The sequence below is a fragment of the Nothoprocta perdicaria genome, unplaced genomic scaffold, assembly GCF_003342845.1.
Source record: "Nothoprocta perdicaria isolate Ctin4 unplaced genomic scaffold, notPer1 scaffold_2, whole genome shotgun sequence".
NCBI lineage: Eukaryota > Metazoa > Chordata > Aves > Tinamiformes > Tinamidae > Nothoprocta > Nothoprocta perdicaria.
Genome location: NW_020455204.1, coordinates 8544736 through 8557111, shown reverse-complemented (window position 1 = coordinate 8557111; position 12376 = coordinate 8544736). Strand labels below are relative to the sequence as shown.

At 41.5% G+C, this 12376-nt stretch overlaps 1 protein-coding gene across 4 annotated transcripts in view; it reads left to right on the top strand.

Annotated features, from left to right (window-relative positions):
- Nucleotides 1-12376, top strand: part of LIMCH1 (LIM and calponin homology domains 1) — a 159703-nt gene that overhangs the window by 127484 nt on the left and 19843 nt on the right. For all 4 annotated transcript variants that reach the window (XM_026037419.1, XM_026037423.1, XM_026037422.1 and 1 more), the window contains 4 exons: nt 950-1076; nt 3579-3733; nt 3918-4320; nt 7913-8134. In XM_026037419.1, coding sequence (XP_025893204.1) covers nt 950-1076; nt 3579-3733; nt 3918-4320; nt 7913-8134 — 907 coding nt within the window. The remainder of the gene's footprint in view (nt 1-949; nt 1077-3578; nt 3734-3917; nt 4321-7912; nt 8135-12376) is intronic.

Below are 12376 nucleotides of genomic sequence, written 5' to 3'. Positions count from 1 at the left end.
AAATACCTCATATGGAATTGCATGGCTTTATTTTATTTTATTTTATTTTATTTTATTTTATTTTATTTTATTTTATTTTTGCTTTTGCTCTAATGGCACAACTGAGGTCATGTTTTAGTAACAATAGGTACTGAGGATGGGGAAATTAAAGCACATTATCTTCATGTGAACATCTTTGGGTAACATGAATGGATGTTTGATATCAAACTACGACCTTTTTAGCTTTTGAAAGGTCAAGGGCAGAAATAGAATGTGTATAAAGAAATCGTTGGGGCCTGGACATGGATGTTTGTTGTGCAGTTAGCTTTTCCTTTGTTAGATTAGATGTATTAATAAGTTGGTGTTGATAGCATTGAGTTTCTTCAAAGCAGGGAGGGGAAGGGCAGAGGAGGAAGTAGCATGTTGTTTGCACCGCATGTGCTTCTCTGGGCAGGCTCTCCCAGCTCCTGCAACAATAGCCCTTAGCCTGTCATGCTGCCCATAATGTACCTCTCAAGCCTCTCTTGTTTTACCATGAAGTGAAAACTTATCTCTGCAACACGAGAATGACTGGAGGGGTTTTGAAAACTGATTGGGAAGTTGATCTTCAGGGAGCTAAATGTTCTGAAAACAGCTCTGAATAGAGTATTTTTGATAAGAGCTATTATTGTTGAGTTTTTAAAAGCTATTGTTGGAGTTTTAGTGCTAGTAGTACTATTTAGTGAGAGACAGAGTTGCTGTCAACTGACTGTAACAAGAGAAGACTGAGGAGTATAGTGCCTGAAGTACAGCGTGGAAGTCCTAGGGATGCTAATTGGTCCTTGAGATGGATTGCTGCTTTGGGAGCTTCTAAATGGTGCAGGTGTTTGATTCTGCTGTAGCACCCTCATGTGGCCTTGACTCCAAAATGCTGAAGGAAGCTAGGCTGTGAGTAACACTGTGCTTCTTATTACCCTCCCTCTTTGTTTAGGAGCGTGAGCATGTTTGACATGAGGTGTGAAGACGAAGCCGTGACGCAGCCTCATAGCAAAGCTCGCCATGAAAAACTGCAGAACATACACAACCAACTCAAAGAGGATGAGACTAGATGGCAAGACGTGAGTATACAACATTATCTCCAGAAGCAGCATTGAGACTGACTACCTAGGCGAAAGGAAAACCTGCTGAATGTACGGTTGCTTTCTAACTCTCCACTAAAATAATAAGATTTTTTTTCTTTGTATTTTTCATTGGATTGTTGCTAAAAGCATAAAAGTTCGTAATCTGATGTAAATTGCAGAGTGTAAGATCTTCAAGACCCTCCGCATGTGTGCCTGCTATTTTGCCTTTTAAGAAAATATCATTGGACTGTATCTGGTAAAAACAGAAGCAGCCTGGCTGTCTGATGAATTCTGTAGTTTTTATAGTATGTGAATATCACAAGTGACTCAACGGAAGACTGATCAGGATGTTAAAGGCCTGGGTTGGTCTTGGATAGATACAGAAAATGCCTTCCATCTTATCCAAGCAAACGCTTTTTAACATAGATACACCCTGCTTGTATCACAGGGCCTTTCAGAACATTGCTTAATACATCACACATTAGGTAAAGGAGCAAGTAAAACATTGCCTCTTACTTAACATGTTTTCTAAGCTGTCCTGGCATTTTGCATTGTGTCCAGGAAATTAATAAGTACCTTACTTAGGCTCAGAAAAGAATCGTGAATGACTTGTGGTTGAGCTAGCATCAGGAATTTCAGTATCAATCATGTTAATTCCTGAAAGCCCCGTTTTAAATGAGGATTTGGGGATATAAAAAAGAAAAAGCATTGATTTTGAGTAGTGGATACAGCATTTCCCATTATAAGAACAGCTACTACAAAGAATCTCAGAGATGTTTCTGATAGAAAATTCAAGGAAAAATCAAGAAAAAAAAACAAGAAAAAAAAAAAGAACAGTGTATACAACTAAGAAATAACTGTCAGTAGAACAATGAAGGGTTTCTACTGAGTGGTTTGTGTGTGTGGGAAGCCATAATTTCCCAGCAGAGATAAGAATGGGTCCAAAGGAGTTCAAGAGGTTTGAGAACTCTTTCCTGTTGAATGGAAAATGCTCTTAGCTGATGTGCACTGATTGTCCAGGCCCTTAGCACCTTATACACCAAAATAAAAGTCCTGAAGAGCTACTAAAAATGGCCTTACTGGAATGTCCTTGGCATTCAGCAGGCTTTGTAGAGACTCCATTCTACACTACATTCATGGCCTGATATTCTTTATATGTCCATGCTGTAAATTTGCCAACAATTAGCAGTTTCATAGCTTTTTATTATTATTGTTATTCTAAAGCATTAGAACTGGAAAAGATAAACACGTCTGGTTTTTAATTACAAAAAGAGGAGGAATGTTATGGAATTTGCTAATGAAAAACTTATTTCCAAACAATGGGCAATAGTGGGATAGCTGAACAAAGAAATGCTTTTGTACTTCAATAAGAATAATCAGGAACTGAGGAAAATGAAAGACCACGTTTCAAGGAGGGGATTATAGACTGATATATGTAGGTCATGTGGAGAAATACTTTAATGAACATTCCCTTGAGTGTAACATCAATAATTTGTGGTTTTAAGCTAAATTAAAAATGACAAGATTTTTCCTGGTTTTAATAAAATGAGTTATGCTTACAGTACCTTCTGCTGTTTACCAATAAAAATGCAATTAAAATATTTGGAAAAACATATGATTTATGAAATAGTCTTTGAATTGTGTGTGTATACAGAATTACTGTTTTTATTAAAACCAGAATTCAATAGAGTACATGGACTATAATGTGTACAGTATTTTCTTCACAAAAGTACTACAGAAGTTATTTTTTACAACAGAACTTTATTCTTTTATTGATTCGTTGCAGAGAAACCTTATGATTTAGAAACACTTCTTTGCTGTAATATTTTACTGTGAAATTAATCTTGTCTCTATGCTCTCCATGACTTGTGAACTCGTAGTACAAGGCAGGATGCAAAAATAGATGCCCATAGCAGGTATCTTCTGTGGCTCTCTGTCTTCCTGTAAGGCGGATTTTACAGGAAGGGTGACAAACCAGAATCAGTGATTCTGGACAATTTTAGATGGGCAATTTTCATAGAGAATAGGATCACTGCCCCAACAAGGGCATGGCAACACGGGTCAGTGCCAGCTATAGTATTTTGGGTCTGTTATGTCTCAGGGCAGTCAGGTTTGAGCCACCTTAGTCCATAATCTGTGTTCCTTGGAGCCAGAGCCAAAGTACTGTAGGGTGCCCATGAGGAAGAGTTTAAGCCTGTTTTCTGGCTGAACAGTCCTGATCAACAGTCCTTCCATGTAGCTGGCTGACACCAACAGAGATAGGAAGTTCTTACTGTATCCTATTAAAGGAAAAAAATCAAGTAATATCTTAATTTTATTATATGATCTCCTTTTCCCTTTAAAAGAGAAGGTGCTGTATGAAGTGTCCATGCAGGTAATGTTTGCCTGGTCAGTAGCTAGGAGTGATAATAACAAAGTGGCTACCTTGGTTCATTGATTTCTATGGCCAGTTTTCATCTGTTTGCAACCCTCCATTCAGGTGCCTGCCTTCTTTCATAGGACCTTGCTCGGTGGAAGAGTCGCCGACGGAGTGCTTCACAGGATTTAATAAAGAAGGAAGCAGAGAGAAAGAAAATGGAAAGGTTGTTGTCTGGAGAGGGAACAAACGAGCGAAGAAAAAGCATCAAAACCTACCGAGAAATTGTGGAGGAGAAGTATGTCGCTTTGCTGCAGTGCAGCATGCGTGCGTGGCTCCGAATGCTGTGTGCTTCATAGGCAGTGTATAACTGCGGGCTTGAGTTGAGGGAGGGGAAAGCATGGGGATGAAGCTGGGGAAATGGGAACACTTGCCAGTGTTAGTTTTCACGTGGTGTTTTTCTTGTTCTGTCTCCCATGCAGAGAGAGGCGAGAGAGGGAGCTGCATGAGGCGTACAAGAACGCGAAGTCTCAGGAGGAAGCCGAGAGCATCCTCCAGCAGTACATCGAAAGGTTCACCATTAGTGAAGCTGTCCTTGAGCGTCTGCAGATGCCAAAAATTCTGGAGAGAAGCCATTCAGTGGAGCCAGATTCCCCACTGAAAGACCCAAATCCTCTAAGATACTTAAGGCAGCAATCGCTGCCTGCTCCAAAATTCACTGCCACCATTGAAGCGACCATTATTCCACCCACTGAATTAGAGCCCAGTGGTTCGACGGGCCGCACATCTCCGAGCAAAACTGTTGTCTCCAAGGCTGTGCCTATGCTGACACCTAAGCCTTACTCACAACCCAAAAATACACAGCAAGTTTTAAAAAATTTTAAGGTAGGATGTGTTACATTGCCCAAAATTGGTCAGGAGACAAAGGAATTCTGACCAAATCATCTGAATGTATAAATGTTTAATGCCACTTAAGTAAAACAAGGTAGCAGAATTCTGATGTGTTGAATATCAGTTTTGTGCTCTGTGCATCCCAGTCACTTCTTGGTTTCCAACATCTTCTGAAACTTGACCTGTTCAGAATGGAATATTTTTGCAGGACATCTTTCCTCTGGCTAAATTTGTTTGGGTAGTGGCAGAGGGAGAAGAATCTTAAGAAGAAAACAAGACATTTAGTGAAAAAGAGGTTAGGAAAAATATGTTGTGGGCTGGTTGGTTGGGGTTTTGTTATTGGTTTTTTTTTTTAACAGAAGAGGAGGGGTCGGAATTTGGAGGCCCTAAAGCTTGGAGCAAGGCCTGAACTGACTTTTGCATCAGGGATTTGATTTTTGCCATGCCCAAATAAGTTTGTCCAATTCAGCCAAATCATAAGCCTTTGAAACATCACAGTGTGCCTGCGTTCATTGGCAACTCCCTACCCCTTTTGCTTTGAGGTGCAGCTGGCCCACAGATGCTGATTCTCACCAAGGATGGGGAATGGGGAAAGATGCTTCGCTGGAGTAAAGAGGGGTAATAAACCATCAATGGAGGTTTAGGAAGAGCATATGGGTGGAATTGCGTCTGTGACAAAACTAGAGCTTTCCTGAGCTTTCTAGTAGCTGCTGCCCTTGAGATTATGTAGCTTCCTGGCAAGCATCTCCCAAGCCTGTATAGTCCTGGTCCCCTTGTGTCTGCCGTCACTATAACTTTGCTAGTAGCATGGGAGGACCTCAGAAGCCCTGCTGATGCTCTGACTAGGGACTGCATTGCTACCCTATCTATTCAGGTGGTTTGCCTCTTTAAAATACTAGTCAGCTTTGTACAGATAGTGAAAAAGGATGTTTTGATGTCCATTGTTTCTTGAAGTCTGCCCCAACTGTTGTGAAAAGCCCTTTATTCCCAGTGTTTATTGGTTGAACTGCAGAACTATTTCTCTGAGCCGGCCTTTTCCCAGAGTTTATGTTTTAGTCACTGCTTAATTACTCATGGATTTTTTTTCTTGGTCTTTGACATATTTTTTCCTGGTAGCACTAGGATATGTATGTATTACACCTATGCATATTAATGCATGTGTAGTTCACATATAGAAACTAACGTACAGATGCTTCCCCCCTCAGTCACCTCTAAGAGTCTATATCCTGTTTGCTTGATGTGGAACAATGTGATTGATCTTAACAAGATAAATCTATTCTCTAGAATGCTGTAGCTACAGAATTACTTTGCCCTGAAACCCCAGTTTATCAGTGATTGTCTGCTCTGGTGACAAAATGTTGACTTGCTCCAGATCAGGAGCAGAGCAGTGTGTTTGTTTAACTCTGCGGCCAGGGCATCTGTCCTGATCATTCAAACAGTTGGTTTTCCTCCCTAATATAAATAGAGAAATGTCTTAGTCTAAACAGAGACATGAAGATGGATGGTCTGGCCTGCCAGGGTTTTTCTGGCTTTTTTTATTTTTGAGAGCTTTTGTGACATGCCTGTCTTGTAGATAATCCAGCACACAGTCCCAAAAGGCTTGGGGTTCAGCGTCTGCCCACACTTGCAATTAGAAATAAGCCTTACGAGTAGTGCTGAGTAGATGATGGCAGTGGGAAAAGTCAAGGAACGTTTTCATATGAAAATCTGTCAGAGCTGTTGAAACTCTTGTGCATCCTGCCCACTTCAGCCCTGCCTAGGAGCTGACTGTGGGAGCTGCTAGTTGACTTTATCTCCGTGCACTTCTGCAGGAGCTGAGGGTGCCTCAGTGCCTCGGTGCCTCAGAGATGACCCCTTAGTTAATCACCCTCATATAAAAACAGATCTCTAATGCGTGCATACAAGACATCTGCAGGAGTTGGGTTTGCTCTTAGCTTAGCATGATTGCATACACTAAGTTGAAGTGCTGCTCTTGAGGTATCATCTAAGCTGCGAAAGTTACTGCTCAAGCTATGTGAGCTGCTGAAGATACGTGAGTAGAGAAATAAGGAATGGAGCAGGCAAGTTGAGCAGGGAACACTGCAAGCTACTTTGTTGTGACAAACGGTGTGTTTCAGTTCAATAGAGCAGTTCTAATTCTTGTTGCATCAGTTTTCAATGTCATTTTGAAGTGAAAAGTTTCCACAGAACTGCTTAACTCAGAGCTTGATTTTACATGTGGTTTTTGTTTATGCAGTACCTGTGGAATGACCTGAAATGACTAATCATCCTGTTCATCTCAGTTAGCTCCTCAAAGAAATCATTGATCTATGTCGTCATGACCCCAATGCCCACCTATTAGCAGAGAACAGTCAGTCAGAACAGTTGCTCCCTCACCTCTGCGTGGTCTCCCATGATGTTCTTCCTGTGTTGAAGGATCTCTGCACAGTGTGAGAAAGTCCCTCTTAAACTTTTTAAAATCTGCCTCTCCTGACAAGCCTATAAACCCCTGTGTTGTAGCTAGGCGGGTGCAATATGGTATCAGAGGAACCTTGTGCTATCCCAGTCTTTTTGCTTACTCTAACTGATCTCTCTTGTGAATGCTTTGTAACTTCTTTGAAACAAGACATTGTTAATATCATGACTTCCATAAACAAGCATCCGAACCTAATTAACTCTTTACATGCCATGTCCATTCCAGACATAATTTTGAAATATTAAAGATTTGATGAAAAAAAAAAGTGTTGGTGATTCAGTTATGCAGCAAAGGAAGGAGTTGTTTTTGATTTCTTAGTTGTCTAGAGCTTATTTGCTGTTTTTTCCTTGTGTAAGACCTCCTCAGGGGGATATATGCCCACCAGGGAGGTAGCTAGACTTCGAGGACAGAATAGATGAGAGTTTTTACCCTCTGATTTTCATGGAGATTGCATAAAGTCATTTTGGAGAAAGCGGCTATTTATTTTATTGCTTCATGGAGATGCTAAAATGCCCTATTTGTTGGTTCCTTTCTTCTCTGTTACAAGCAGTGAAGAAAAAATATGGATGAACTCTGCTGTTCTGAACCCTTTGGAGTTCTCTCGGAAAACACAGTCTGCTAATGTTGTGATGAGTTTGTGAGACTGCTTAGTGGGTCATCAGTGTAATTAGTCTTGGAGAGACCTACTTTCCTGTAGCATGAGGCAGTGCAAAACCCAGAAGTTTTAAGTCTAAATTTATCTCAAAGCTCTATTCTCCTTTTAAAATGCCCTGTTTATGTGATGCACACAAAGAGTGTTTGTATGTTACAGAGAGACAAAGAGAGGGAGACAGAGACAGACAGAACAGAGAATGCAGAAAAATTCCTACTTACTGTCTGCATTTTGTTTACGAATCTCAAAGAATGGGGTTTGTGTCTATTGTTTCCATTTGTTTTGGCCTATTGAAATGTGTGCTTGACTCCATCTTGCACTGATCATGCAGATGGTGCTAACAGGAGCAACAAAAATAGTAGTAGCAGTAATAATAATGTGTACTAGTAACAATGACGATGTCACATTATTGTTCCTAATCTCCTAAATTCCCTTGAAAGCTAATTTCTTCGGCGTATTTATTTAACTGTGTTCTGCAGGTAGATGGAAAAGTCAGCATGAATGGAGAGAATGTCAACGGAGTAGAAGAGAAGGATAAAGAGTGCACGACAGTAGTATTTACTCCTTCACCAAGCAGATCTCTGAAATTTGATGGAGTAGCCAGAGGGGACAGGTCCCCAGTCGAGTTGAAGAAGGACCCCACAAGCACTGAGCTCGGCTTACAGAGGCCTGCCATTCAGAGCATGCACAAAGAGCCAACAGTAAGAGAACCACAAACCAATCGGCCTTACTGTCTCTGCCAGTTTTCTGTCTCATAATATGTTTAATCACTAACTAATGAAACCCGAGTGGTTACATTTGCTTTATTTCAAAGGGTGTGCCCAGAGCAGGAAAAAGAAAATGCAAGCCCTTTATAAACTAAAGTCTTCTGCTTTTGGTCTGCGGGTAAAGAAATGGTATGGGAAGGTTCCAAACCTTTCTGCAGCCGGGCCTGCTTTTTTATGACATGCAGCTGATAGGCATGCTTTAAATGTGCTGGGCCAGTGAGAAACTGAATCTATGTCCCAACTATTGTGCAGATTTATTCAGCTCTTCTGATGGCAGCTGATTATATCAGCAACATAACTGGACTGTGTGAGCCATTATAATTTGTCTCAGTTTTCAGATTTCAAAGAGGATCTGAATATGCTGGCAGCTTTGAACATTCAGCTTTCAGTCCCCTCTCAGAAATATTAGAAAAGAGGATAAGTTATTGAAATACTCTTGGGTCAATGTGTGTCTTAACTGCCCTATTAAAGAAACAGATTAATTCTACCTTTTCATCTTTCTCTCCTACTCTTCCCAGGAGAGAAAGGCAGGGAGAAAAAAAGGAGCGGGAATATCACAGCGGGAATCTGGATGCTACAAAGTTGTAATAAAAGAAAGTAGATGATAAAAATAAAACAAGAAATAAGGACTGACTGCAAATAAAGTGTGTGGAAGGAGTGCGAACAAATGGCAGGATGAAGGATTGTAGATTTTCTTTACTCTGTAACAACAAGAGAGAATCAGAGATGTGGGTGGAGCTGAAGTATGAGAATTTTTGCTTTCATCTCAGACAACTTCTGAGCATTGGCCAGATGGACGAGGGAGGGAGCAGGCAGCTTTCTGTCACTGGGAGTGGTGGCTCACTCATGCTGAGGGGCTTGTGCCTTGTCACATTGCCCTGCTTCATGCCAGTCTGCAGCCAGCACGGGGCTGTACCATGAGCACAGACATGGTTCTGTTGGAGGGAATGGGTGCAGAATGGAGGGGGTGATTTGCAGGAAAACAGGCACTCCTGGCAGAGCAGAGACCACTTGTGTCCAAGGGGGAAGTCAAGTAAGCATTGCGTCTCATCTGGGAGAACTGGTAATGGAGATGATTGGAGGATAGAGAGAAGAGCCTCAGCTTGATGAAGGTTAGAAACACAATGACAATCAAAATAAGTAGCTGAATATAAGTTTTACTGTCCCCTTTTTCGGATTTCCAGACTTCCATAGCTGTGGAAGCACTGAGAGGAAGCCTAACAGTAGCATCTATGTTACAGCTTGGGCCTGTTTGTACCTGTTTGATGCCCTCTCAAATGTTTGTGTCCAGTGTTCTGCTTGCAGGTCTTAGCTCTAGTGGTAAACTTGGCAGAGGAAGCTGAACAACTTGAATTTGCAGAGTTTGCACCCAAATAGTGCCATTCTGCTCCTTCTAGATGTTTGTTTCCATTTACCCAGCTGCTTCTCAGTTGTAATCTTCCAGGTTTCCATGATTTAGACCAAGTGAGAGGCAGTAACAACTGTCGCAGGAGTTGCCTAGTTCATGCATGGTAAGGGCTTAGGTGTCATCGTACAGAGATGGGCCATGGTAATGACACTTGATGTCTTTACCAATATTTGCCTTGTGTGTTAGGGTACAGGCCAGCACTGCTGAGCAGGTCACTGCAGATGTAATATTTGTGGATCTCACCTCTCTGGTGACAAATTCCTATGTTGTCTCCGTGAGAAGAGGACCTGGCTCAGTTGGCCACTCTTTCTCCTTGTGAGAAAGTAACTAGAGCAGCACTTTGCAGAAGAAAAGGAGTGTTGTTTTATAGGGGTTCATTCAGGCATGTGCTTAATGTGACCCATGCATATAGATTTTTGTCTGATGCTTAACCTTACAGAATTTCAGGAGAGAATGAGAAGATGACAGAAATAGGTATAGAAAAGCAGCCAAAATGAAGAATCAGAGTTATCTGGAGTGGAAGAAATGAAAACGTTTTTTTCCCCTGAGAAAACTTCTACAAATAAATGCAGTTGAGCATTTTCAAAGCCTCTTTTAACTTTCTTTCACTGCCTCTATTTGTACATTTTCCTGCACTGAAATAGTTTAGAGACTTGTTAGCTTCATCCTTCGCAGCCTTTGAATAAGACTCAAAGGCAACAGTCCTCTGCCTCTTGAGAGATGCTGAGATAGCTTTTCTTTGTTTTTCCTCTAGTTGCTCTGACGCTTGTTTTGGTTTTGTGTTTTATCTGTTTAATTTCTGTCCCGATTCTCTGCTGTGAGGGTGTATATTCCTCTGAGGCATATATATGTCTATATGTTCTAATTCTCTTCTTGCTCATTGCATGCCCCTTCCTCCTCCATCCTTTCCTATGGTTGCTCCCCCGCTGTTTCAGTTCAGTTGTCAAATGGCCTAGTCCTGTCTTCTCTCTGCCTGGCAGCCTTCCCTTTGAAGCTCCCTAGCGCTGCTCTAAATCTATCCTCCTGGCCTCAGGCCTTGTCTGCAGCACAGCAAGATGCTGTGCAGCTGTACTGCCACGGCTCCCAATTTCCACTGGATTCGGGAAAACAGCTCAGTCGAGTCACACCACCCCAAACACTTGTGTGATTCAGGTTTTGTCAAGGGTTAGAGAGGCCTAGGGATCGTTTCGTGTGGGTCATTCCAAGGGTTCTGGTGTATTTCTGATGGAGGGAAAAACACACCTATGGTAATGACCGGCAGTTGTTGGGCATAGAATAGATTATCTAAGTCCTGCCTAAATGTACTGTGAAATGAGACGCGGAAAACTGCAGCTAGTGGAAAGGATGAGGAACAGCAATATTTTCAAGAATGCATACTTTATCTGTAATATATATGTAGAGTACTTGAGATTTGGGGGTGTTACAAGAGAACTACCTTTATTCAAAGTAGCTTTGAAAGTGGTCATGATTCTGAAGGCCGACTTTGCCAAGCAGGGCAAATTTGCCCTATAAACTAAGTGAAAATATCTCACTAGTGGCTGTGAAATGCTGCTAAGAGAGCCAGCAGGCAAGTACACCTCTCCTTTTGCAGACGGAGAGGTGGAGGCAAAGGCTGCAGCCCTGGTGTGCTCCCACTCCAGCAATAACAACAGCATCTCCTTGCCCCGCTCCCCTCATTCTGGCCTTAGGTCGGGCTCTCTGCTGCGCCTAGCAGTTATGCACATTGTAAATGCTGAGAAGCTGCATTCACCAGCTCTTGGAATTAAAGCTGGCAGACCAAATTTTCTCTTTTAAAGCAGCATTCGTACTGATTTCTGTATGGGGGGATTCATTTGTCAGTGAGTAATACCATTTTATTTTCACCAATCTTTGTACAGCTATTTAGAAATTATTAGCTTGTTACAGCTCTAATTAAAACTCTGCTTTGAACAACTGAAAAAAATAAGTAAAACTGGACCTAAACAGCAATTTTTAAAAGGTAGAGGCCAGGATGGAGGGAAGAGGTTTGGGGATTCCTTTAATTTTTAGTTAGCCAGCTTAAACTTGTCCATTTCTAGTCACTGCATGCTTGGCACCAAAGAAACTTTTTTCTTCTATATCCAAGTAACACTCTCATTCATCTTCAGAAATCCTGATTGAACTGAGATTAAAGCATAAGCTTTCATGTGGTTGTGGATTCTTGGCCAAGCTACAGGAGAGCTGGGTTGAAATCCTGATCTGTACATATCTGGTAGGACAAGTCTTTGTTCTTTGATTCATTACAAGAAGCACTTGCAGAGTAAGTACATATATGCCAGATTTTTTCCTTAAAACACACATAGGAAGCCAGACTATGTAAAAAAGAGTTTGGGATGAGAACTGAACGCAACAAAACAAAACTGATCAGGTAGAATGAGACCCTGTTTGGATTTGATTATGAGCCTAAAGTCCTGGTCTCTCATCTTCCAGACCCACAATGAGCTTTTTAAGTTGGTGACAAGAGCTGATGCCATATCCCAACTGAGTAATAATAACTCTAGCAAATGTCATCTGGAATGACTCTGTGACTTGGAGAAAGCAAAGCCTGATATTATTTCTTGAACAACTTTCAAGGCTTTTCTTTCAGCTATGGACCTACCCTGATCTTTAGTAATAAAGAGCAGTGAATGAAAGAGGCAGATGGTTTAATGTGTCCGAGCAGGCTGCGGTACTGGGATTGGCAGAGCACTTAGGTGTGGCAGCCAAGTCAGGCCAGAGTTACCACTCACAGCGACAGAAAATGCAAGCTT